General features: G+C 43.2%; 2 protein-coding genes across 4 annotated transcripts in view; one reads left to right on the forward strand and one right to left on the reverse strand.

Moving 5' to 3' along the window:
* The window catches only part of cep295 (centrosomal protein 295), a 24,021-nt gene extending 6,238 nt beyond the window's left edge, over window positions 1–17,783 (forward strand). The window contains exons 2-29 of one of the 3 annotated variants that reach the window (XM_031863603.1): window positions 75–275; window positions 438–562; window positions 662–755; window positions 1,111–1,227; window positions 1,313–1,453; window positions 2,110–2,293; window positions 2,565–2,723; window positions 2,951–3,178; window positions 4,111–4,208; window positions 4,911–5,123; window positions 5,265–5,341; window positions 5,485–6,319; window positions 6,576–6,759; window positions 6,987–7,187; window positions 7,301–7,525; window positions 7,643–7,740; window positions 8,634–8,730; window positions 9,272–9,496; window positions 9,988–10,136; window positions 10,237–10,699; window positions 11,615–11,779; window positions 12,300–12,739; window positions 12,994–13,164; window positions 13,239–13,299; window positions 14,123–14,464; window positions 15,658–15,754; window positions 16,104–16,203; window positions 16,314–17,783. In XM_031863603.1, the coding sequence (XP_031719463.1) occupies window positions 75–275; window positions 438–562; window positions 662–755; window positions 1,111–1,227; window positions 1,313–1,453; window positions 2,110–2,293; window positions 2,565–2,723; window positions 2,951–3,178; window positions 4,111–4,208; window positions 4,911–5,123; window positions 5,265–5,341; window positions 5,485–6,319; window positions 6,576–6,759; window positions 6,987–7,187; window positions 7,301–7,525; window positions 7,643–7,740; window positions 8,634–8,730; window positions 9,272–9,496; window positions 9,988–10,136; window positions 10,237–10,699; window positions 11,615–11,779; window positions 12,300–12,739; window positions 12,994–13,164; window positions 13,239–13,299; window positions 14,123–14,464; window positions 15,658–15,754; window positions 16,104–16,203; window positions 16,314–16,361 (5,538 nt within the window). In that variant the 3' untranslated portion in view covers window positions 16,362–17,783. The remainder of the gene's footprint in view (window positions 1–74; window positions 276–437; window positions 563–661; window positions 756–1,110; window positions 1,228–1,312; window positions 1,454–2,109; window positions 2,294–2,564; window positions 2,724–2,950; window positions 3,179–4,110; window positions 4,209–4,910; window positions 5,124–5,264; window positions 5,342–5,484; window positions 6,320–6,575; window positions 6,760–6,986; window positions 7,188–7,300; window positions 7,526–7,642; window positions 7,741–8,633; window positions 8,731–9,271; window positions 9,497–9,987; window positions 10,137–10,236; window positions 10,700–11,614; window positions 11,780–12,299; window positions 12,740–12,993; window positions 13,165–13,238; window positions 13,300–14,122; window positions 14,465–15,657; window positions 15,755–16,103; window positions 16,204–16,313) is intronic. The other 2 variants (XM_031863605.1, XM_031863604.1) reach the window with 2 other exon arrangements.
* ech1 (enoyl CoA hydratase 1, peroxisomal) lies at window positions 16,505–23,235 on the reverse strand. Its single transcript, XM_031863606.1, has 10 exons — window positions 22,831–23,235; window positions 20,833–21,001; window positions 19,774–19,862; window positions 19,562–19,686; window positions 19,379–19,427; window positions 19,083–19,147; window positions 18,713–18,783; window positions 18,158–18,229; window positions 17,635–17,785; window positions 16,505–17,549 (listed from the first exon to the last, which is right to left on the reverse strand). The coding sequence occupies exons 1-10, from the start codon at window positions 22,865–22,867 to the stop codon at window positions 17,445–17,447; spliced, it is 933 nt and encodes a 310-aa protein (XP_031719466.1). The 5' UTR covers window positions 22,868–23,235; the 3' UTR covers window positions 16,505–17,444.
* Window positions 23,236–25,439: the final 2,204 nt, after the last annotated feature.

Genomic DNA, 25,439 nt, shown 5'->3' on the forward strand with positions numbered 1-25,439 from the left:
TTATTTATTTATATATATATATATATATATATATATATATATATATATTTATTTATTTGTGCATTGACTTCCAGGTGCGGGAGCAGCAGAGGTGCATCTCGCTGCAGATCCGCCGAGAGGTTGAGCAGAGACGGCAGCGTGAGCTGGAGCAGCTGGAGCAGCAGCTGAGGGAGGACTGGGAGCGACAGCAGAGGGAGAAACTCCACGCACTGCAGACGCTCTACCAGGAGAGTCTCCAGCTTGTCGGTCAGGGACACAGGAGTGCAAAAGAAAACGTAAGATGAATTTGGAGACACCGAAAGAGAGATTAACACCCGACCACCGAACAGCTGAAACCAAAATGTGAACAGAACAACACAATATAACAACCTCACAATAAGGGGAAAACAATCTCCCAATCATTGAATTTTTGTTTAATTTTCATTTATCTGCACAAGGAACCTGACTTGGAAGCCATAGCTCAGAGGAAGGAGGAAAATCACGTCAAAGCAGAGGAGCGTTATCGGGAAGCCCTGAAGGAGCTCAAATCACAGAGGCTTAAAGATGACGAGAGGCAAAGCCGGTACGCAGCCTTCACAAACATTTGCCCGAAAGACGTTTACATGTCGGAATTTAGTCAGCACCGACTGAACATTAAGTCTGTTCATTTGCTTGTCTATAGACCGATCAATGCCAGGAAGAAGGCGCTACACGCAGAAAAGGAAAGATCAGCAAAAGTGGCCAGCCTCCCACCGCCTCTCCCCAACCCCATTCAGGTGCCAATCAGTGATCATAACGTTACTATTGTCCTGTTGACCCGACAAGCCAGCTGGATTTGGCTGACTTTTAGAGGTCACAGTAATAATTAATGTGCCAAATTGGAGTATGGATGTCACAGAATTAAGTTTGGGCAAAGTGATTCAGTACAGAAATGTGCCAGGTGATTTCAGATACCTGTTCACTTATCACATATGTTTTGGCTCAGGCTTGATATCTCTCTCCATCCTCCCAACACACAACTAAGCATTGCTACCAATCTGTCCCGTTTACAACGTAAAAACACAAACTTTTTAAGTTGCACAGTTTAGGTTCTGGAAGGAGTCGAGGTTACATCGGCTTCTCTTGTTCCAGCAGAGCATCGATTCCAAGAAGCCGTGTGTAGTGAAGAAATCTGACCTGAGTGCCTTCGCCACCACGCATTACCACATGCCTGAGGGCATAGTGGACAGAGAGGCCGACACGAAGCAGGTGATCCCTCCGATTATTGCGTGCACTAAAGGTTAGCTTGTCCTCCCTCCTGTCAGAGTTGTCTAATCTGTGCATGTGCCTACAGCCTAATGCCCACCAGGGAGCTGAGATGGAGGTGAGGAGACTGCAGGACTTACAGAGGGAGGAAAGGAGGAGGAGAGAGGAGCAGCTCGAGAAGGCTCGCCTTAGAGGGAAGGAGGCTCTGAGGAGGGAACACCTCGTCCAGGTACAACTTACCGGTTACTGAAATGAGCAGATAGACACCAAAATGTGTATTAGCGAGATTATTTGCTCTCATGTAACTTGCCCTAACTTTTGCAAACACGATTGACCGGCCAGCAGGACAATAGCATTCACCACAGTAAGAAGACAAACCGCTTCATGTACAGCTTGCAGTGGTGCATATTACTGTGTTGACACATTTGTCATCCAAAATCCACGTGCAGTTCATCCTAAGAAAATGAGTCGGTACTGTGATAAAACATTTCCCCATAAACATGTTCAGTAGTCTTGCATCAGAGTGCAACATGGATTTAGGCTGTAAATATTAAGTGTGGGATTCTTCTCAAAACATACATCAGCACATGGGCAATTATACTTCATATTTTGTGCCATCGACAGATTTTTAAAGTTGGTAACTGATCATTTTGGGAGAGGTAAAGTGTGCACGCAAGAGGAATGAAAAATATGTCGGGGGAGACCCGAAATAAAATAAAATAAAAATCAATGAGGTTTGCTCAGTTAAAACCACATTACAGGGTCAGTCACTTGACACCTCTACAAGATCTGTCCGTAAAAGGGTCTTACATATTTGACTCACTTGATCCAGAATTGAGCGCTTTAAAAAAAAAAACTGAATCTGTTTTCGATGGTCCCCTTCAGGATCGCGAGCGCTTGCTCGTTGAACTGGAGCACATGCAGCAGACGGACCTGCTGAGGAGGAGACAGCAGGTGTCCCAGATGCCCGCTCAGATCTTCCAGCCTCTCCTAAAGAGACAGGAGACGAGGGAGGACTTCCAGAGGGAGATGGAGTTTGCCTTTGAGGACATGTACACCGGAGAGAGGAGTAAGGACAGTTCAGCTGTGTAGTATTCAGCTTTGAATGTGTTTTGTACTAAATAGTCACAAAACGAAGTACGTCATCAGATTCGAGAGCATCATTCTGATGTAGCCTAGAAGGTGTCACTCTTGTTAATACAGTTTCTTAAATCGTCATCGTATTGAGCTTTATTTGTATATTCACGCAGCAAAATAGCGTCTGTGCTTTGGTGGGCGATACCGCGTACAGGTACAGTTTTACTGGGGCCTCGTTGAACCTCGCCTGTGTCTGATCCCAGGGGTCAAAGGTGACCTGGTGTTGCAGCTGGTACCCGAGCCTCTGCCAGCTCTGTCCACAGGCAGCCAGGACCAAGAGCTGGACGTCTCAATGGATGGAATCACCACACAAGGAGCAGCAACAACACAACATGGCGCTGAGCGGGAATTATCTGATCACAGTGAGGAGAAGCACCAGATACACATGAAACCTTTATTTATTCATTTTTAAGGGTTGTTACCAAATTGTTAAATAAAGGCTGTTTACACAACATCAATACATAGATCTTGGTTTATTGCAATAGATTATAAGAATTATGTAAATTCTCCAGTCAAGGACAAGCATCTTGAACAAGACCAGGCGGTTACCCAGCCAGAACTGCATTCAGAGGTTCTTCTGTACTTGCAGCGGAGTCCTCCAAACCTGCTCCCAGACGGGCTTTGAAGAAACTCCTGGATCGCATCAGGAGCCAGACGAACCAGTGGACTGACCACGACAGTCGCGGCCCTTCAGCCGATTCACCGACCGCCGTCACCGACCAGATCCCCGAGCGGGACACGACCATCGACACGGGCTCTCTGTCCAGCGAGGAGAAAGGCCTCCTGCTGCCCACGGAGCTCCCTGAGCCTGACCCAGGTAGGTCATTCACTGTCATCAACTGTAGTAAGATGCATCTAGAAGACCGAGCACAATGTGATTAAAACATTCTATTTTGATATTTAAAGAACTTGAGATTTCTTCTTTCATTGTTTTCATATTTTTCCCCTATTTACACTCATTTATTTGGGCAAGCTCTTAATTTGTAGTGATTTGTATTGTCAAGTCAATTGTATTCATATTTATATAGCCCAATATCACAAATCACATTTAAATCTTTAACAAAGGTTGATTTAATGTATTCATGTTAACAGTGGTGGAATGCAACTAAGTACATTTACTCAAGTATTTCCGTTTTCTGCTACTTTATACTTCTACTCCACTATATCTCTGTGGAAAATATTGTAGTTTTTACTCCACTACATTTATTTTAGTAAATACCTTATTCTGAATAATAATGAAAAATCGAATTAACTAATACGTTCATATATAATATAATAGATTAAACTATCCAGTGGTATACAAAGTCATTTAAATGAGCCACAGCTTTACCAGCTGCAACATTAAAGGGATGAACACATTATGCATAAATAATTATGATCCAATAAGTTCTGTAACTTATTCTGAAATGGGCCGTTCTGCATGATGAGTCGCCCTACCTTTATGAAGCCTGCTTTAATGTTGATGCTAATACTTTTGTACTTCTACTAGAGTCATATTTAACTTGAATGTTAATATTTTCAACTATTTTAAAATTTGAATTCTATGTTCAAAGTGCTGTCTACTACTAGGCTCCAGAGTTATAGCACCTGTTTTTGTCTTTTAGGGTTTTTGTTCATTCTTCTCAAATTTGAGATCTGCTCCCGTTTTGTTTTCCAAATATAAATCCCACTACAGCCAAAGAAGTCACAGTTTGAAGTTGTTGTGAGATAATAACCATTTTGTGTTTTTCTTCTGTTTAATTCGACCAGCGCTGGAGACAACGGAGCGGTCGTCTGCAGCAGATCCTCCACTTCCCGATGTACTTGCAAGCAGAGTCCAAGAGTTTGAAGAAGAACGAAAGAGACGGGTACATGCTGATTCCTATTTAATATGATACAATGCAGGAACTGCTTCTAAACACTGCACACGTAGGCAGGAGCAGGTGATCCGACAGGTTTAGATGCTTCTCCTCATGTTTACCCAGTGACGGCTGTTGGATCACATTTAAGTTGATCACAATATCAAGTTGATAGAAGTCAGTCTGTATTCACTGTTCAGTTTTTTTTAAATAATCCAAAATCTGGTTCTGTCATTATCCGAGTGGCTTCATGAGTTTTTTGCGATTGGTCGTTCGAGTTAATTGGTCCAGGTGTTCCTCGTTACTTAATTAGTCCTGGCTCTATCTAAAGCAGGATTGTGTGGAGGTGGTGTGCAGTCACAATATGCATGGCTTGTTGTCTTATTTGTACATAAAACAACTACAGACTTTGGTTTGATTCCCTGTTTTGGGGCCCAACGTACCAAAGTTTTTCTTTCGTAAAAAATAAAATGCAGTTGAGCATAATGGGGGCTGGTGGACGTTGCATCTACACCCAGCAGAGGAACACAGGATCTGGGCTGGCTGGCTATTCCTGTGGAGAAGGGTGATCCTCTGAAGACTGCGTTTCACTATTCGGTCAAACTGCAAAGTCTCAACTTGCTAACTGATGCCGCACTACTTTGCACTGGATATCCGGTCAATATCCAGGAAAAGTTCGCTGTTTTTAAACCTTTTTTATTATTTCTTCAGGAAGAGGAGCTCGACAGGGAGAAGCAGCAGCAGGTGGTTTTGCTCCAGGAGCTGGAAAAGCAGAAAGCCAAATTGGAGCAAATGCTGCTCGAGGCCCAGCAAGAGAGAGAAGACCTGAAGGCTGTTGTGACCCAGGACGAACCCATCAACCAACCAGAAGTACCTGTCCATCACCAGGAAGTCGCCTCTGTCAATCCTGGTGCAGCCACTGAGGTAGGCCTCTCGATATTCCTGTCAACTTCTAGTTTTTACAGGTGTTGTTGGGGGACTTCCTTTAAGATACCCTTTGTAAAGTGTGGTCAGTGTAGTACTGTTACTTCAATGAGGAATAATTGCTGCCTCTGCACTCTACAGCTGGTGCCTCCTGCAGGTGAAGATGAACACACCAGACGGATTAAAGAGTACCAACAGCGGCTGCTGGAACAAAACGGGTGTGTTTTAAAGCCTGAAATGACGCCACTTTATTGTGGTAACGCACGTCTTCAGAGGATCTAAGTATACATTCTGAAAGCCTCTTGAGGCTGGGATAAAATTGACTTGACTTGTATTCCTCTGACCACCTTTTCATTTGTAGGATTCACCAGAGGTCCATGGAGGTGGCTCGCCAGCGCCTGGAGGAATACCAGCGAGCTCTACGGATACGTTACAACATGACCGCCACGTCGCCGGTCGTCGTGCCTTTGGGCCTCCTTGTTCATTCTCCTCTGCACGGTTCTCAGTCTGCTCATCTCCCAGCTCCCCCGCAGCTCCCTACGACCCCTGCGGCGCCCCCATACATCCACGCCAAATGGCAAACCCCTGCGGAAGTTCCCACAAGAGAGTCCGACATGCCGGCTTCGCCCTCACGACTTCCGGGCGTGAGCGTTGGCTCCAAGCTGCTGCTGCCGGATGACGTTGGATCTTTTTCGAGCAATCCGTTGAACCGGAGACCGGATGCCACCGCCTGGCTGACCGACAACATAATGGAGAGAGTGACGGAGCACCTTCCAGAGAGAGTGAGACCCTCCTCCGAGCCACCATCTTACAAGCGGTTCCCAACGCATCATTCAGCCAGCGTCTCGCCTCAGCCGGCCTCTGATTCCATCCAAGCCACAAGCCCGCGCATCACAGATAGGGCACCTTTGGGCGAGCGAGGGCCCGCGCCACATGGCTCCCTGCGGACCGGGTCCCCGAGCTCCGGGGAGGAGGAGGAGGAGGACGACGACATGGAGAGGCAGAGACAGAGACAAGAGCTGCTGGAGGTCCAGAGACGGGTGCTGGAGCTGAGGGATACTGTGGCTCTTCAGCAGAGGCGGCGAGAAGAGGAGAGGCAGAGACAGGAGGAGCAGCGACGGAGACAGGAAGCGGAGATGGAGCAGATGAGGCGGCAAAAGGAGACGCTGCAGGCTCTGATTCATACTGAAGAACAAGTAAGTCAGGGAACATTTACCGCCCTGGTGTTCTTGTTGCAGTACAGTAGACAAATCACTTTGTTTCTCCACAGATTGAATCAAAATCAAAGTGGTTGTTTCGTTACACTCAGCGATGATGTGAAATTACCATAACCTGAAGTGTATTATTATAAAATACCGTTCGTGATGGTTTTCTACACTTGAACTGAGCTCAGTGAGTCCGCGTGCACGTATAGGTAAAACAACTTTCCTGATGCATTTTCCTCACCCACAGCTGGTTCCAGAGGCTGCCGGTGAAGTGTTGGTTTCAGAGGACATCGGTCAGACCCGCCTCAAATTACTGGCGTCCCTGCTGAGAGCTATAGAGGAGTCTAACGGAGGAACTTTAGCTCACTTAGAAGACCCTCAGGAGAACGACGGCTCCCCTCCGCAACCGACAGCCAACAGTGGTGAGACGGGTAAATCCCATGTCAGAGGGCAGACAGTGTTTCACATCTTATTCACACATTTTCCATTTAACTGCAGGACGGAAACATTTTTCCACTTCATTTTATTATTTGTCCCTTTGATAGGTACTAATTATCAAAATCATTTGGATGGATTTACACATTTTCCATTAAATTCCAACCCATTAAATGTATCTTGTTTTTAATTTAAAAAAGTGATTTTTAAATTTTCCATTTAGATCTCATCGGTCAGAGCGAAGTTCCTGCCGGACCTGCCCCGGCGTCAGTCTTCACCTCAGGACTCTTCCCCCCTCCTCCTCGAGCAGCGAAGCCCCCGGTGACCCGCGTCAGGCTGGGCGCCATGGAGATGATGACGGAGCAACACGAGCTCAGTGCCATTCAAGAGGTGGAGACACCGGTCGACTCCAGCCAAGTCGCAGGTGAGCTCAGCCCCAGAAACACAAGACTGTTTTCATCACACGCCCACGCCACGTGACAAGTTATTGAGAGGTGATTATCATTTGATTGGATTGTCGATGTTTCCTACCCACAGGCCCGGAGGATAGTGTGACGGTCCCCTCTCCCGCTCTGGGCTGGGATCGGCTGGAGGATTCTGAATCGTCCATGTCCTCTGACAGGACCCCGCAGGCGCCCTCTTGGTCCAGCAGTGGGCAGCGGACGGCTGAACGATCAACCAGCTCTGGGACAAGCTCGGGAGGAGTCTGGAAAAAGAGGCTGCTGATGGGAGCAGGGACGTCTCCAGATTCCTCAGGGTCTGGTATGTAGAGGACGGGTGAAGAGTGATGAGATGAAGACTACGGATGGGAGGAAAAACTGTTAGCTTTATTTTCTGATCAAATACTATTTCCTCTCGGGTTGGAACGCTGTTTTCCAGATACAGTCCTGAGGATGATCTCACCGCTTTCCTCCGACTCTGGGAGAGGAGCTGACTCTTCTGGTCCTGCGGTCACAAGCAACAGACCCTCCGCAGAGGTAACCGAACCTGCTGAAGCGCTTTGTTCTCTTTCAAGTCATAAACCTCGTGGCAAACGTTTTGCAGCAGACACTGATGAGAAAGTTACAAGGTGAAGGAACAGTTTTGATCAGAATGCAGTGAAAAAGCATCTGCCTGACACTTCTGTCAGTGTCACGCACCTGGGACGTTGCGGTTATACGCTGTAACCACTCGGCTACCGAGGCGCTCCGTTTACTGCTTTCCTAATACACTCTGAGGTTCACATGCTGTGGATCGATGATGAAAGATAGCCAAATCTGAATGCTAGAGACATATCTGCCTCAGCTTCTGATTATGCTTGAGAAGCTTTTACTTTGTGTGTCAACCTTTGTCTTTTATGGAGTGTGTGTGTGTGTGTGTGTGTGTGTGTGTGTGTGTGTGTGTGTGTGTGTGTGTGTGTGTGTGTGTGTGTGTGTGTGTGTGGGGCTGTGTGTCTATATGTCATGTGTTGTTTCTGTACACAGAGCGATGATGTGAATTTACCTGGACCTAAAGTGTATTTGATGTAAATACATTTCATGAGGGCTTCTACACTTGATCTGAGCTCAGTGTGTGTGTGTGCGCGCGTGTGTGTGTGTCTTTGCGCGTGTGTGTGTGTCTTTGCGTGTGTGTGTGTGTGTGTCTTTGCGTGTGTCTGTCTATATGTCGTGTGTTGTTTCTGTACACAGAGCGATGATGTGAATTTACCTGGACCTAAAGTGTATTTGATGTAAATACATTTCATGAGGGCTTCTACACTTGATCTGAGCTCAGTGTGTGTGAGTCTTTGCATCTGTGTGCATGTAAGCGTGTCCCAAATCGCTCTTTTTAAAAAAAAAAAAAAAAAAAATTTTTATCTCCTTAACACACTTATTTTGTGTGCACGTGTCAGTCTGCACATAGGACTCCAGATTCTGACTGCCTCTCCTCCACCACCATCTCCACCGGCAGCTACATCACCACCGATCCTGAGCTAAACGTCCACGCCGGTGAGGGACAGCAGCGTGTGTGGCTTGTTGGGATGTTTTTGTAACAGACAGGAGTACCAACACGGGAGCAAAGCAATGTACCGCTGTTGACTGCAGCAGCAGCAGCAAAACATATTTTAAACGCCTTAAAAAAGAAAAAGACTGGTAGACCAGCAGTTCCTGTGTTCTGCAAAGGAAAAATAACCGGCTTCAGTTCCCCGTCCTAAAGGGCTGTCTGACGACGAGGTAAAGCAGAGAAAATATTCTAAATACAGCGTACACTTAAACTGATATAGATTTTTTAAATTTTTTTTTAAGGTGTCTAAAATACATCTTGCTGTTTGCCCAGTCCACAGCAGTACATTGCTTTGCTCCCGTGCTGGTACTCCTGTCTGTTTCTACTGTAGGTATAATGCACTGCCTATGGATAAGTGCCTTACTCGTATAACCCCGCTGTCCCGTTAAGTTCCCTTTATAATCCAGACAACATGCTGGTTGTGTTTCTAATTCTATGACAGCCTAAATCTGTTTTCCTCCCTTTCTCCCCCCTCTTCTTCATTAGATAAATCCCCGCCACTCAGACATTTTGCAAAACCAGGACGAGGAGCAGATTCACTCGACATCTCCTCTCCGTCCGCTCAAAGCTCCTGTATCAAGGACAGCTCGGCTGCAGGCCGTCCTGGTCTGGCTGTGGACTCTCTGTTTAATGACAGCAGCATCCAGAACATTATAGACAGATACACAAGGGAGCTTAACATCTCCCTCGGCGCTGCTGGCAAAACCACAGGTATGCTACAAATGTGTTTCAAGAATACTCTCTTTTTTCTTTTCTTTTGGATTTGAATGAAAGCAACCCAAGGCACACTTCATCCTGCTGTGTCTCCTGTCTTTTTTTACACCGAGGGGCAAGACAAAGTGGCGGTGTTTGACATGAGAATGGGCAGCACACCCTGCTTATTGGTGGGAGGGGGGGGAATAATAGTCCTGTACACAGCAAACGCAAGCAGAGGACAGGGTCTGTTTACATACCGACACCGCTACACACTTCTAGTGGGTAACAAGTGATTCATTTTAGATCAGTCTATGAAGTGTTTTTTTTAAGGACGTTGTTGAGCAATATAACTTAAAGGTATAGCGACCATCCAAATCTGAATTTTTAAATTGCCACAAACCTGTTTTAGTTTGAACAGGCCAAACTCAGTGGAAGCACATGAATCAGCATTTCGTCTCAGGAGGCTGCGTCACGTTGGTCTCGTTTCCTCTCTTGTCGGTCCGCAGACAGCGAAGGCTCATACGTGGAGGAACCCGGCTCTTCAGTTTCCCAGCAGGCTTCGGTTCGAGTCCCGGAGAGGAGCGGGGAGGATGAAAGCTCTACAGCTCGCCGGTCTCTTCCCTCGGACACCGCAGGAGCACAGAGGAGTGGCCTGGTCAGTGACTCACAATCCACAATGGCTATTTTGCAGTATAAATAGTTTACTGTAAAATAAAAATACCCACCATTTTACTGATGTTTTGTTTTTGCTACAGGATTGGCACAATGCAGTTAATCCGATCCCGGAGCACTTCTCAGGAGAGGACCCGTCACTGGCCGAGGACCAGGAACAGGACTCCTTCAGACCTCTGATCGGCCAGCTGGCGGACCAGTCGTCCTGTCTCGCCGCTGACCAGAGGGACTCGGCCATGGAGCAGCTGGTCGGTCAACCGTCCGCTCACTCGTCCATGATTGGTCAGCTGCCAGGCCCGCCGGTTTCGGTGAGCTTTGATCACGGTGGATGGGATTCCACTCTGAGTCGGATGATCGGTCGACTCTCCCATCAGTCCAGCTCTCACTGGCTGAGCGGTGGGCAGGACTTTTACGCCGACCAGCTGACGGGTCGGATGGCGTTGGAGCAGTCGACCACGTGGCTGGATGGAGGTCCGGAGGAGAGCCGGATGAGGCCGCTGGTTGTGGAGCTGGATGAGTCCGCTGGCCAGCACAGTGGAAGCTCAGGTAGGAGTGTGTGGGGGAACGGGAACGTGTTGTAAGGTTTTAAATTGTCTTTTGTTGACAAAAAAAAAAAAAAAAAAAAAAAAAAGACGACTTCCATAATATTTATTTGTAATGGCTATTTGTCATCTTTGCAATGTTTTATTGTTAAACAATTAATGCTAAATAGAAATGAATGAATCAAAACCTATTCTATCAATGCCAATCTTACATTCTTTTGATTTAAAAAAAACAAAAACATTTGGTGTCGGACACCAAATGTTTTGTTTGCATTTGACATAGTTTTGACCCCATAATAGTTTTGGGCAATAATTTAATATGATGATTTATTGTCTTTCAATGGAATCGTATAACGACATATATTGATTCGCAATTACATCTTCTACATTGATGAGAACATTCTGATTAAACATTTTCAGAAAATCTAATCTCTTGAAACTCGGTTAAATCAAACTATTTCCTTCATCTGATTACTCTGATTGTGTGCATATATGTACACCTAGTCAGATTCAAACTTCCATCTAGCTGACGTCCCCTCAGTGTTACATGACGGGAGAGAATACTGTTGAACTTGGATGTAGTCTTCAGTGATCCTCCATCTTTACTGAACTGGGCTCTAAATATTGAGTGGGTGTGTCTTTCTTTGGGCCCTCTGCAGTCTACTCAGTGGTTAGATTGAAGAGCTTTGAACTGGGATTAGTTCAGCTGATGTTCAACATACTAACTCTAGACTAGCCTTCTGGTTCTACTGTGAAGTTTGAAGAAGAGGTTTGATAAATCTTGCCACACCTTGCCTGTTGATAATCCAGCTTGTTCTAAACACTTGACACAGTATGTGTGTGTGTCTGTGCTCATCCATTTCCTCTTGGTACGAAAAAAAAAGTAGAGTTTGTCATCAACTCCTCTGCTGCTTTGCAGATGAAAGAACTTACGTGGATCTTGGTGTCTCAACTGAAGCCAGTGTGCCGTCGTTGCCTCCAGAAGCCTCGTCACACAGGGCCTCGGTCCCTGGTGTGAATCCACTTCACCAGACGGAGCAGAACCAAACCAGTCCAATGGACCTGGACCCAGAGAGGACTGAAGGTGAGGTATAACATATTCAAGCAGTTACAGTGAGTTGTAAAACAATCTTCTGGTGTGTTTTGTTGGAGTGTATTACGATCACGCACATTATGTATATTATAGTCTGTTTATAGCTCAAGTCAAAGTTTGAGTTCAGAAACTTGAGGCAAAAAGAGTATGAGTTCCTTCTACTGCTGATTTTTGAGCCAACTTCAGCCATTTCTATTAATTATTTTACTTATTTGCTGTTATTTTTCAGTGTTGGTTTGTTTTAGTTTTTTTTAATGAGCACCAGCGTCTTTTTCAATTGTTCCCAATGAGGAGAACGCGTATGTGGCTGCCTAGAGATGAAGCGCTGCACCAGCACCCCCCCCCCCCCCCCCCCCCCTTTTTTATTTTTTTATTTATTTTTTTTTCCAAATTACGTTCTTTAAACTTTTTAGAAAGGCACTGCGCTCCCAGCGCAGTGCCACTCCAACATTCAGCCTAGCGTAGTTAGAAACATGGTGTGCTTAATGTTCATGTTTATCTCCATCTTCAGTGTTTCCAGACTCAGACTCATTCCACCCGCTGCTGGCTGAGGTCACCCACAACGAAACGGCAGACCTCTCCATGACCTTTCACCTGCCCGAACACAAAGTGCCTACGTCCCCTGAGGGACAGCCGGCCAGCGGGGAACACGGTGTTTCCACGTCTTCCGAGGAGTTTGAAACCGATGAGTCCGAGCCGTCCTCCGAGCACCTCAGAGCGGAGGAGCCGTCCAGCTGCGCGGCAGCTTCCCCCGCCTCGCATGAATCCTTCTCCCAGCTCATCACCTCCCAGTGCCACCCCCATGAATCCGTCCTCGTGCTGTCTCCTGACACGAGGACGGACGAGGAGCCAACAGCTCTGAGCTTGTCACGTTTAACAATGTGTGATGACATGTCGGAGGGACCTCGAGCAGACAGAAACCGAGTCTGTCCTTTCTCAGATAAGATATTGGTACGATTATGTTTTTTTTGTTCACTAAAGCATCATCCTTCAGACATTAACTGACTATTGCAGTGCTCATAAAGGCAACACCTGCCCAGTCAGAGCTTCGGCTGCAGGACGTTAATTGTTGAGTTGAAGGTCAGATTATTTTGGAAAATGTCAGTTCCGTTATGTTGTTAAACCTTGTTATCCTTATTGCTTTAGAACTTGTGTGCAATGTCGTTGGCTGAGTTGCGTGCTTGTCATCCCTCCCTGTCCATCAGGAAGCTGCCGGTGAGAAGGGGATCCTAGAGCAGTCGGAGATAACACTGGTGAGCCTGAGCGACACCACGATGCAGGATCAAGAGAAGACCATCACTGAGGAAGAGGGAACGTGGGAAGATGAACATCCTGACAGCGTGAGGGAAGAGGGACAGCAAGCCCAAGAGACAGAGGTGCACATGTACACATGTTTTTGACTTCAGCAGGCGTCTTTCTGATCTCTGAACACAGACCTCGTCTCTTCTAGAGGTCTGAATCCACGTCGGCACAGGATGGGACTCCAGAGGACGAGAACCACACACACCCAGGTACAGTTACAGACTGAATATATCTATATGAGATGTATAGGGATCGGGAACAGAAAAGTAGCAATAATCAACATACTTAAACAGATTTAATTAAAAGCTGTAATGCCTGGCCACGTGCTCCAAACAAATAAAGGCAGCAATTCACCGCCTCCTACCGTCCGTCAAAATTTGACCGAACTGCTGAAACTGTGAGACAATCTTCCCGTGTGGTCAGTGTATGACTTACGTTGCAGCTTGCTTAGCTCTGTTTTACCAAGAAAACCATATACTGACTCTCTAGTTGGAATGTTTCTTTGGTTTGTGTCATTAGTTGCACTAAAGATGCAAAATAGCCAACGTTTAGATGTTACTTACAGTCGTAAAAGAAACATGTTGTGTTCAGCATCAAACCTAGCCGTCCAGCGGTGGAGAGCCACGCCAATATTTACCCTGGTTTTGCTTCTTTTGTTACATCGCTTCTTTTCTTTGCTGCCGAATGTGGTTTCCTTGACTGTCTTTGTGTTTACTGTGCAACTAACCGGGGGCTGTACCTTCAACGTGACTGACGAGCCCTCGGGGCAGCAGGTAGAGGTACAAGTGGTGTGACAAGACGGGCTGGGGCTAGCTGGTTAGCATCCTCATTTCAGTAGATCTCTCTGCAACACAATACAAAGACGTCTTGATAATGTTTGGTCATTTTTTTTTTTTATGTTTTAAGCAAAACTTCTTGCCAGATCTTACACATTGTACCGTTTTTATAATTTTTTCTATATATCATTTTTTTTTTAGCATTCTTATTTTCAGTGAGAACGTTGTAAATTTGGGGAAAACTTCCTGTCCCTAGATCCAGGGACGCTCCTGGAGTTTCAGTGGGATCCCAGCAGAGACCTGCAGGAGCTCCACCAGCAGAAGCGCAGAGCGCTGCTCCAGCGATCGTCCCGCAGGGTGGAGGAGATCAAGGCCAAAGGGGCTCTTGCAAAGATTCAACCTGAGATCTCAGCTCCACCTGAAGCCAGAGAGCAGTCTATAGCTAAGGAATCTAAGCCAGTCCCCAGTAAGGCAAAGATGAAGGCAGAAACTCAACATAAGACTAATACCAAGTCAAAGGGGGGACAGGCTGAGCCGCATCAAACTAATGAGAGATCTGGCTCCATCGAGCAGAAAACGCCCCAGCTTCTCCCTCCAGGTATCTGAACTTTATTCCATTTCACACTTCTATTATATATATTTTTACTATTATCTTAAGTATGTCCTTAGGTTTTATGGAGGCAAACAGACATGCATCCTGAGAGTGCATTGAAACCCATAGAAAATAATAGAGAATGTTTTCACCTGTGGGCGACTGTGGAGAGCAGGGTCGTCCTTCAATCGGAGGATCGGTGGTTCGATCCCCGGCTCCGCTAGTTGCATGTCGATGTGTCCTTGAGCAAGAGACTTGACCCCAAAATTGCTCCTGTAGCTGTGCCTACGGTGTGTGTGAATGAGTTAGTCTGATAGGCAGGTGTCACTTAGCACCTGCCATCAGTGTGTGAATGATAAGTAGTGTGAAAGCGCTTTGAGTGGTCGGAAAGACTAGAAAAGCGTTCTACAAGTACAGTCCGTTTACCATAGGAGCCCTTTGCATGTGTGCACTGACAATACTACAAGAAGCAAAATCAAGTATTTGGGATCTATGAACTTCAGCGGGATAATTATCAGTTAATTATCAAAGCTATGCACAAATATGCAGTGTTAAAAAAAATAAAAATTTTAATGTCTAAAACAAATTCAAAAGTTGTACCACTTTTGACCAATCGGAACAAATGTTTGGAAAGAGTTTGGTTGGGCCACAAATAGCTTAACGTTTGTATGATGGGTGGCAGAATGAGACGATCCATTCAGGCTCACACGTTGGAGCAGTTTGTTAGATACCTTAGAACTAACGCTTGTGTCAAGATGTGCGTCTCCTGGTGGACAGTTTTACCTTCTAAAACCTACCTTCTTATTAAAACGTCACAATTATCTCAGCTGATCAGTTGCATTATGCCCAGCCATCAATAAATCGTTACTGGTGAAAGTGAAACAATCAGTTTAAAAATCTATTTCTGTCGACTACAGAACCTTCCAGGAGTCGTATGGTAGGAAGAGATATGCAAACTGACTATACAAAGGGGAAAAATAGTCTTGGTCATGTGTCATTCATGGTAATAAGACTTCAGATATGGATGTCTGACCTAGAATTAAAGTGGTGTTGGGATAGATGGTGTTAGGGTAATAAAAGGAGTGTTCTATAATCATTGAGTGCTGCACTGCGGAGTAAAGGTTTCATCTGAAGTCCTTTTGTAAAGTGGTCTGCAATAATCTGTGTAAAGACTTTGTGTAATTTGTCTGTTCCCTCAGCGAGGGATCCCAGGGTTAAACAGGTGGTCGAGGTGAAGAGCTGCACACCGGAGCAAAGGAAACGGGATGTTTCTGAGATGCACCAGAGAACTCTGAGGTACCGCTACAATATTATCAGCTTTTAACCTTCACACACAGTCTGTGGAGTAAATGTTGCTTATACTACTACTCTTACAATTAGTTTGAAGGGTTAAATGTATAACTTATATGTAACAATTTCCTCAACTACTGTATGTATAGACTGATCTGTATCTTTTATATTTAAGCCAGCCTCTCCCACACGGAGAGGACTTAACTTTGAACGCTGTGTTTCCAAACAGCAACAGACACTGTGACTACATGTTATATCTGTTAAACCCAATATGTGATTACTTGCATTCAATCACAAAGATACAGCGTTCTCAAAAGGATGCAGTGTATCTGTAAGCAACCCTGTGTTTGTGCAGACTGTACGAGCAGCTGGAGGAGGTGAAGCGTCAGAAAGCCATCAGGAGCCGACAGCAAGCTTCTGCAACCAACAGACTGAAGGCCAAAGAGTTCCACAAGGTAAAGCTCTTGAGAGGATATATTTGTAAAGACTATATGCTTCTTCAGAACTGCGAGCACCAAACTGTTGCTTTTAGCTGCCTGAATACTTTCTACCGATCTCTTCACAGAAAACCTTACAGAAGCTCCGGGCCAAGCAGACGCCGCCGCTACTTTGAATGTGTCCTGGTTCTACTTTTTAAATACATTTGTAAAGTGTTTTTTTTTTTTTTTAAATCAATAAAGCCTTTTAAGTTATTTTAATCCACTTTTTGCACCCGTGTTATTTTAAGAATGGATATTTCAAAATCACAGCCAACTCTTAACTTTCAGATGAGTTTAATAAGATTAAACATTCTTGAAGTCGATTACAGAATTACAAAAACTTGCAGTTACTATTTTTTTCTTTTACTGACAAGCTGAGAGTCACTTCTCATATTTCAGTTTGTCACCTGTGGTACAGAAGTTAACCTCAAAATAACTTGATTTCACACAAATGAGATGGGAAGTAGAGTATCCTGTTTCAGAGGCTTTTCCACCTAAACAATAATACAGATATTTTGAAACCAATCATCTCATTTCCAACAATGGATTCAAGCCTCTATTTCTTAAAAGGAAAATTCAGATTATCAACCTTCTCTTCCTATCAGTTGGGTATATAGTGGGAAAAAATGCCTGCAGTTCTGTGGGGGCGCAGCTGCAAAAATCTGCTCATGTCCCTTCCTCCAGTGACGCACTTGGTATACGGAAAAAAACTACGGAGTTCTACACTCAACTTCGGTAGCTGACGCTACTCCAAAAACGTGCTCTTGTCACGTTTCCAACAGTTAAAAAAAAAAAAGGCAAAATAAGTACAGATAATGTTATTGGGTGTTTTAGGATCAGTTAACAGAGCAAGTAAGCCCGTCTTAGTTTAGTGTAAGAGAGAAACTTGAATTCCGAAGGTGTACTGTTGTATTTAATAAAGTTTAGGAGAGTTATTTTTCTTTGTCAGACATGGAAAATCACTGTTCGCAATGCATCCTGGTACATGTAGGCACAGCTAACACGGCTCCTTAGCAGGAGGGTCAATATAGCTCGCACTGGAGGATTTATCTTTTCATTTACCATCAGCACTGATTGGACAGCCACATAAAAGCTGGTGAACTCTCCCCTTAAAGTCTCACTAAGTCATCCTCATATGGCCACATATTTAGAAAGACAAAATCCCATGTGGTCCCCCCTCTTCCCACAGCGGGGGAATAAAACAGCATCTCTTGAGTTTAGAGTTTGGAGAAGGCGATGGTCTTTGGACTCTTCTTCTCCATGGAGGCCTGAGCTGATTTCATCACATCCTGAGTCTGAAGCATGCTCATGTTCCAGGTAGCCTGGAAAGGGACAAACGAGGTGCTCAGTGTTGACTAATATCCAGGCATTGTGGTGATGAGGAGAAAATAAAGGCGGTGTTCTCACCATGTAGTCCAGTCCCTCGGCCACACTGTGGTCTCTGGAGTAGATCAGGTTGACTTTGGTGCCCTGCACGGCTACGGGGCTGCGACCAGCGATCTCCCCGGCCATCTCCAGAGCTGCAGCTATCATGGCCTCCTTATCTGCAAACACTCGGCTGGAGAGGAAACGTGTGGAACAAATAAGTGCTTAAAATAGGTGATGGTTGCTCTATGATGTATAATTGATATACTATATTTAAAATCTCAAATAGCATTTCTCCTAGTCAGAAAGGTAAATATATCCATAAAGACAAGCAACCAATAATAAAAGCAGCACTTCACTGAGAGACGGCAGTAAAGAGGAGGAGCATGTACGCTGCACCACCCCTGGTGGGGCTGACTCAATCAATTTACCAATAAACGTTGATGCAGCTGGTTCACTGACTGAGATGATGGTGCAAACACGTCAGAATCAACACAGGCTCAGTAATACTGAGGAAAAGAAAACACCTCCTGTATGTAGGTGTGATTCTGTAGGATGCGTTTACCTGACCAGTCCGCTGCTCTTTGCTTCATCGGCAAACATCTTCCTGGCAGTCAGAGCCAACTCGTTCACCAGGCTGGAGAAAGTGTCACATGACAACAATATGGACGTCATACTCAACTTTAAACCACAGGAAAGCAAAATCGTGAATGTGTAGCTTATTTATACATAGTTATGTATGTTATATTGCCATCAGACATTTTGTTATCTTTATTTCGTGGATCAGGCGCCGTGTTTTTGCCATATATGGATTATATGCATTAACCCAAAATGTCCCTAGTATTTTAGTGTTATTGTTGTGATGTAGTGTTTTAAAAAGGGTGAGCAAAAAATCTGCAATGGATATTTATTTTATTTGCAACTAATTGAAACACCAAGTCCGTACTGGCGTTAAACTTTCACCAGAAAAACCATCAAAAAGTTATTTTTCTACTGTATTGATGCCTTGCACACTACATCACATGTATTTCTACATATATCCTGTGACTTTTAAGAGCGAGCAACAGATGATAATGTATGATAATATTGATAAAGATGTTAATTAAAATAGCCCGTTTACCTGCGGCTGCCGATGACTTTCGGAAGTCTCTGGAGAGTTCCAACGTCTGCTGCAAGTCCAATATCAACTTCCTGTAAAGACGACCACAAAGGCAGACACTGAGACTGTGGTGACGTCATCCACAAGTATCCTATCAGAACATCTACGGTGTGTGGAGACAATCTACTCAGGTATTTAAGTCTAAAAACAAATATGAAGCCTTTTCTTTTACCTTCACTCAGTTAATTTAATTAATTCAAACTTAAGTTATCTCTCCATCTTTAAATCACACATTTTATTTTTCTTTACTTTTTGCATCTTAATCGTTTGTCTGGTCCCTGTTTGTGACATTTCCCATTTTTCCTCAGCAGGTCATGATAATTAGACGTACCTTTATCTGGAACCAGGCATCCTGGGTACACAGACGGATGTCACAGGCTGTGATCAGATCAACACCTGCAGCAGAGCAAAACATCCACCACGACCATGACGACCATGACGGTGTGAAAACTCACGGAGGCCTCACTTCTCTTTTCTCTGCCAGTTCAAATCACAATAAAGGCTAAAGCTATGGCTAGCTATAGCTTTAGCTAACCCACTAATGTAACTTTGTGATATCTGGTCTCTGACATCTGAATTCATGGAAACACTGACAGTGTGACGATGATGATGATGATGAAGTCCTACCTCCCCCAACACATGCTCCGTGGACGGCCACTACAACAGGCTTTGGACACTAGAAGAAAAAGGAAACGTACACCGACAATGCAACAGTTTAAATGGTGTCCATCCAAATACATAATCACATCTGTGAGCGGTCCGATCTCTTCATCCTCAGTGGGATGAAGAGCACCACTCTTCAGGTCTGACCTTCTCTATGACGGAGAACGTCTCTTGATACTTGGCGATGACTTTTCTCACGTTCCAGGCAATTCTGGCCGCGTCGTCGCCCTCTGGGCTGAGTATGTCGCCGGCCATGTCCATCAGGTCGATCCCTGGACGGCAGCACAGCAGAGAGCAAATACAACGTTACCATGGAGATAGTGTCGTTAAAAAAGAAGCGCGAGCGGTCAGATACTCACCAGCTGTGAAGACCGTCCCAGCTCCAGAAACCACCACCACTCTGCAGCCCGGGTCCCCAGCTATCTCATTAAAGCAGTCCACCATCTCACTGAAAACAACAACAGTTACCATCAGTGTTGGATAAACTGTTAAACAAATACTTTAGTGTAAGTGCTTCAATCATGAATTAAAGTAGTTTACGTTTTAATAATATCCTGTAATTTGTGCCCTCAAAGAGAGATTTGCTCACTGACTCAACACAGTCGCCTTCTGTTAAGTTATTAAATATCTTTCAAAATCTATTTCAAGTCATTTTATAGGCTAGCTGCTCTTTATCATCTCAGCCAGAAGGATCATGCGATCGGTCGCCTCTTCGTGAGTGAGTGTGCACCTATGCGTCTGTCCAAGGCTAACCTCGCATTCTGCTGGATAACCTCGCATTCATTTTCTCTTTAAATAAGTTTGTTTACAAAAGAACAGTTTACAGTGTTTCTTATTTGTGGAGTAAAAATACATTTAAAGTTACCGAGATAAGTTCTTATAAGTGCTCTCACATTTATGGAAAATGGGTATTTATATGTTGTAACCGATTCTTCATATGTCAAAACCTTTTCAATTGAATTGGGAGATGAGTGCCGACATCCAGCCCCAACATATTCTTGTCCATCGCAACTTTTCTGTAAAACACTGCTCTAAAGGATTTCATTTGAAGAAGGATTAAAACATTAACGGTGTACTTCAGTCTCAAAATGACCATTTGTACATCAATTACTCTCTCCGTGTTACATTGAATTCTTGAAGAAAACTTTTTCGGCTTAAAGAATAAAAAAAACATTTAAATTCAAGTATTTTGTCCGTTTATTTCTATTCTATTCACCGTTGAATCATGCGAAAAAATGTAAGTTTACTTCAAGAACTTAAGGTAAGACTGGGTGAGTAACTAATATACAAACGATCATTTTGGGGGTGAAGTCTTTCTTTAAGCATTTCATATGTAAAAAACAAACATGTCTCATCATCATCATCATTTAGTTGTTGGTGTCTGAAATGACTGCATATGAATAGAAACGTATTCCTGCCTCCAGAAAGCTCTGTTCATGGCGTTGCGTTTCTCCGGGCGGTGCAGCTCTACGTGTGTGATGGACTCTGCTGGGTGACTGATGGCCAGGGTGGTGTAAGGAGAGACGGCACCACCTGAGGACGACATGGCCCGGACCACAGCCTGACCGGGCAGCCAGGACCTCCTGTCTGAGAGGATAGAGACACGATGACACAGACAACACAGGATGAGACTGAAATCCTCTGTGGCCGACAAACAGTAACTTACATTTAGAGATCCATACAGAGAGCAGTGGAAGCTAATCAGAAAATCATCACACAACTAATCACCTGCTGTTATTATAGTCGATTAATCAGTTCTGTCTTTTTTCTTTCAACAAAAATACCAAATATTCTGCTTCCATCTTATTAAATGAGTATTTCATTATTGTCTTTGATTAAACATCATAAGGTTTGTGTACTGCTAGTTGGACTAAAGAGGTTTTTTAGCTTTTTTCTGGTGTTTTCACAAATAAAAAAATCCTTTAAAGAAATAAATAATCAACAGATGAATCAATAATGAAAATAATCCGGGGTGTTTTTCTTTCCACTGCAATAAGAACTGACCATTCTGACACAGAAGCTAACAATACATATTTTTGTATTTGTTAATAGACATAAGTGAAGTACAAAGTGTCACACAGGAGAAATGGGAGTAGATGAGATGGTAAATAATCAGAAGGTAACAGTCAAACACAAAGGTAAAAGTGGAGGAAAGTAGAGGTGAAACTATTTGATTCATGAAGACGATCCATTTGAAATGAATCAGCAACCATTTTGATGATCAATAAATCTTTAAGATCATTTTCAAGCAACAACATTTCTTCTCGGTTCTCATCTGTGAAGATTTGATGCCTTTTTTTGGTGTTGTGTGACTTATATTTGTATGCTTGGGCTTTTTGCAAATTGTGATTTTGTTTTCACAATTTTCTAACATTTTATACTCTTAACTATTAATTAGGAATATATCTGCATGTCAGCCGTCGAGGATACTGCAGATATACTCTGATCTATTCAACAATACTCTACAAGTTAAATTTGTGTAACTTCTGGAAAAGTTTTTTAAACTTATTACTACAACCACTTTTCACACTTTTAGTCTGTCTGTCTGTCTGTCTGCACATGTAAAACACGTGTGTTTGTAGAGTAACTTGTTATCCTGGGCTGTGGATAATACATAGTAGTAATCTACGTGATGTAATGCAGGTCACGTAGTAATATGCAAGACCTCTAGACTCATTAATGTGTATAAGCTATTTACACAATGCACAGAGTTTTTTTGCAAGAGTACTTTTACAAATTTATGTACACTTTCTTGATTATACTTATATACTTTTACTTAAAGTTACTACAAGGAACTTCCATTTTGTATGGATTTTGGAGGTCCCTGTGGACAGCACCAGTCTCCCTTTAGAAAACCTCATTTTACTGCAGCAGTCTGACAGTCTGCTGCAGTAAGTTCTGGTCCTGGTCCTGGTCCTGGTTCTCCCGTGCCCCCCTTCCCTCCAGCAGGGCTGAACTAAGAACTATAGAAATAGCCGACCTTCCTGCTGATGGTCTCATTTACTTATGAAGGTCATACAGAGGCATCAGTATTTAAATGAGACTGTTTCATAACCAGTTAAAAGTTCCTCAAAGTAACTTTAACTTTACTTCCAATGCAGGACTTTTACTAGTATTTTTAAAAAGGTATTAGTACTTCTACTAAAGGATCTGAAACTACCTCCACCACTGGTTAAAGCCCAGATGAGCTCGACAATACAACCTTGCATGTTGCATGAAAACAAGAATGCTGGTGACCCTTCACCTACATAGCCCTATGAAGCTTGTTCACGCAGTTAAATACTTCATCTACGAACTATTGCGCGCTAACAGACTGTACAGCTAACATCAGCTACACTGTGAAGTTATATGACAATACAACACATGTTCATTAGTATCACGATAAAACAGCAAACGAGCAGAACCTTGTGACTTACATTTGGTGAGAGCTGACCTGACGAACACTGACAACATCGCCCTGTGACCGTTAGACTCTTCAGAGATAACTAACTGCAGCAGACCGGGATCATTAATCGCTTCACCTGCTCCTCCTGTCTGTGTCTGGAGCTCAGAGTGCTGTCAACTAGCGTTAGCATGTAGCTACACTGACGCTATAGTTACCTGTATTATACAGTCTATAGTAGTTACTGGGCTCGTGCCATAAGAGTCACACCTGCGCCGAATGGATCACCGGCGACAGCCACACAATGTGCCCGTTACTTGTGTGTCCGAGTGTGCGTTACAACACCCATACTACCATGCTATTTAGTATGCCAAAAAAACATTAAGTATGTTCCTATCAAGTCCACAGTAAGAGCGCCGGGCTGTGAAGCAGATTCTATGTAGTGGACAATCGTGGAATTACAATTTCCGGGTCCGTCACGTGATACCGCGGGGCCCAAAACGGCTTCCCACAAACTGTTAAGAAAGCGCAAAATACAAAATACATACATTCAAGCTAACATGTCAGGGGGGCAACCGCAGAGGATAAGATAAGATAGACAGATATAAAGGCATAAATAATAAAATATAAACACGTAAATAAATTATATAAAGAAAGATAAAAAGGGGACACATTCTAATTGTGTAATGACATACATATATTACAGGCAATGCATGCCATTACTGCTGTTAACGGTACAGCAAGTTTTTTTTATATAAAATTCAAAACTCTCTGCCTTGTAAACTTACACTTATGTATGTAGAATTTGGCAAGAATAATCAATAGATGAAGCTTTCTGTCATAGGTAAATAATAACACGTTCATAGAATAATGCAAAATCTTTGTACAAAACTTCGCTAATACATTTTGAAATATTTTCCCATTATTTTTTAGATTACAATGCCAACAGAGATGAGGAACCGTTTCAGGTTGAGCTGTGCAAAAGGTACAATTTATATCTAAATCATTCTTATATTTCTCCCCACAGACTTGCGTTGGGAAAGAGATGTCTGCAGCTCAGCGGATATTGTTTTTAGGTTAATCAACTTCCTGTAACGAAGACATGAATATTCATTAAAATAACTAGGTCATATTTCCTCTACTTCTTCTTTCACATAAATAGTGGGATGCAACCGATGCTTATATGGTGCATACTGCCACCTACGGGACCGGAGTACGTAGAGTGAGACATTGTCATATAAAAAAGGTAAACAAAGAGGAGGGCACGTGGGTGTTCAGCCGTTACGTTTACACATAAATATTAAAAATTAAATATGGTTCATAAAAACACATGAAAGCAGAGGAATGCAAGTAAAACCTAACACTTCTGGTTTATTCGTCAGCCATTTCTTTCTTTCTCATCGCCCCCTGCTTAATGACGTATACTATATACTGTGACATTTTTATGAAATACTATACTGTGACATGTTTGATATTTTTTGACATACTATACTATCACATTTAATGGATTTTTTTTTAACATTCTATACTATGGCTTTTTAATCAAATGTGTACAATATAATATATTATGACTTTTTAATAAAATGTCATATTAAAATCCCAAAAATGTCAGGTTTAACTTTAACTGAATGACATCTTTTTTTGGCATGGCTTGATGTACTATGACTTTTTATGACAAGCTAAACTATGAAATAATTTTACTACTTTTTTATACAAACAATACTATGACTTTTTAAAGGAAATCTTTGTCATGCTATACTATAACTTTTTCATGACATACTTATTGCCTCTTTTTATTTTTTTTTACGTACAGCTGACTTTTATTGACATTTTTTACGACATACTATACAATTACTTTAAAAAAAAATGTTTGACGCACTATAGCCTATGATTTTCTTATATTTTTTATGACATACTATACTATGAATTTTTGAATAACGTTTTTATGACATTCTATACTCCTGTTTCCTTTATTTTCAGGCTGTTCTTTGTCTTGTAGGATCTTGTCATCAGCTTCATGAGCAACACCTGGTCCTGATGTGTTTCCTAAAATAAACTCTCACCACCTTCCCACAGAGTCCTTCTCTCCTACCTTGCTGGCTCCTGTTTAGTTCACTGTTGACATTTTCCCACATCCATTCATGTTCTCTCTGCTCCGTTTCCCTCCTTGCCCTTTGTTCACCTCCCTGATGAGGAGATCAGGATCAGGTGTGTCTCTTCCTTTTTTTTTGGAAAACTTTATTTAATTTATTCCAGATCTACAGTTCCACAAATACATACATGATTCACAAGTATACGGACATAACACAAAGACAGATACAAAAGGTCAGTGACTATATGTTTTGCCACCATGTTGCCGTCCATTACAGTCTGTTGTATTATCATTGTACATCTGGTTTTTCTTCATTTAAAACATGTGACGCTGACAATGAGCTTTCCTCCTTTTCTTTTAATACGGTTCTATAATTTATTGCTTTGAAGTGTGACGATACATAAATTCTGTCTATACGGGTTTTGGTTTTTGAGGTGCTGGCTCTCTGGCCAGCTGTCAGACTGATCGAGCTGAAGTCTGACCTGAGGCTCTCACTGGCACTTTCATAATAATTTTCATCACTACTATACTCGCTCTCTGATTCACTTACA

Source organism: Anarrhichthys ocellatus, unplaced genomic scaffold (assembly GCF_004355925.1).
Source record: "Anarrhichthys ocellatus isolate YVR2014 unplaced genomic scaffold, GSC_Weel_1.0 scaffold29, whole genome shotgun sequence".
NCBI classification, from domain to species: Eukaryota; Metazoa; Chordata; class Actinopteri; order Perciformes; family Anarhichadidae; genus Anarrhichthys; species Anarrhichthys ocellatus.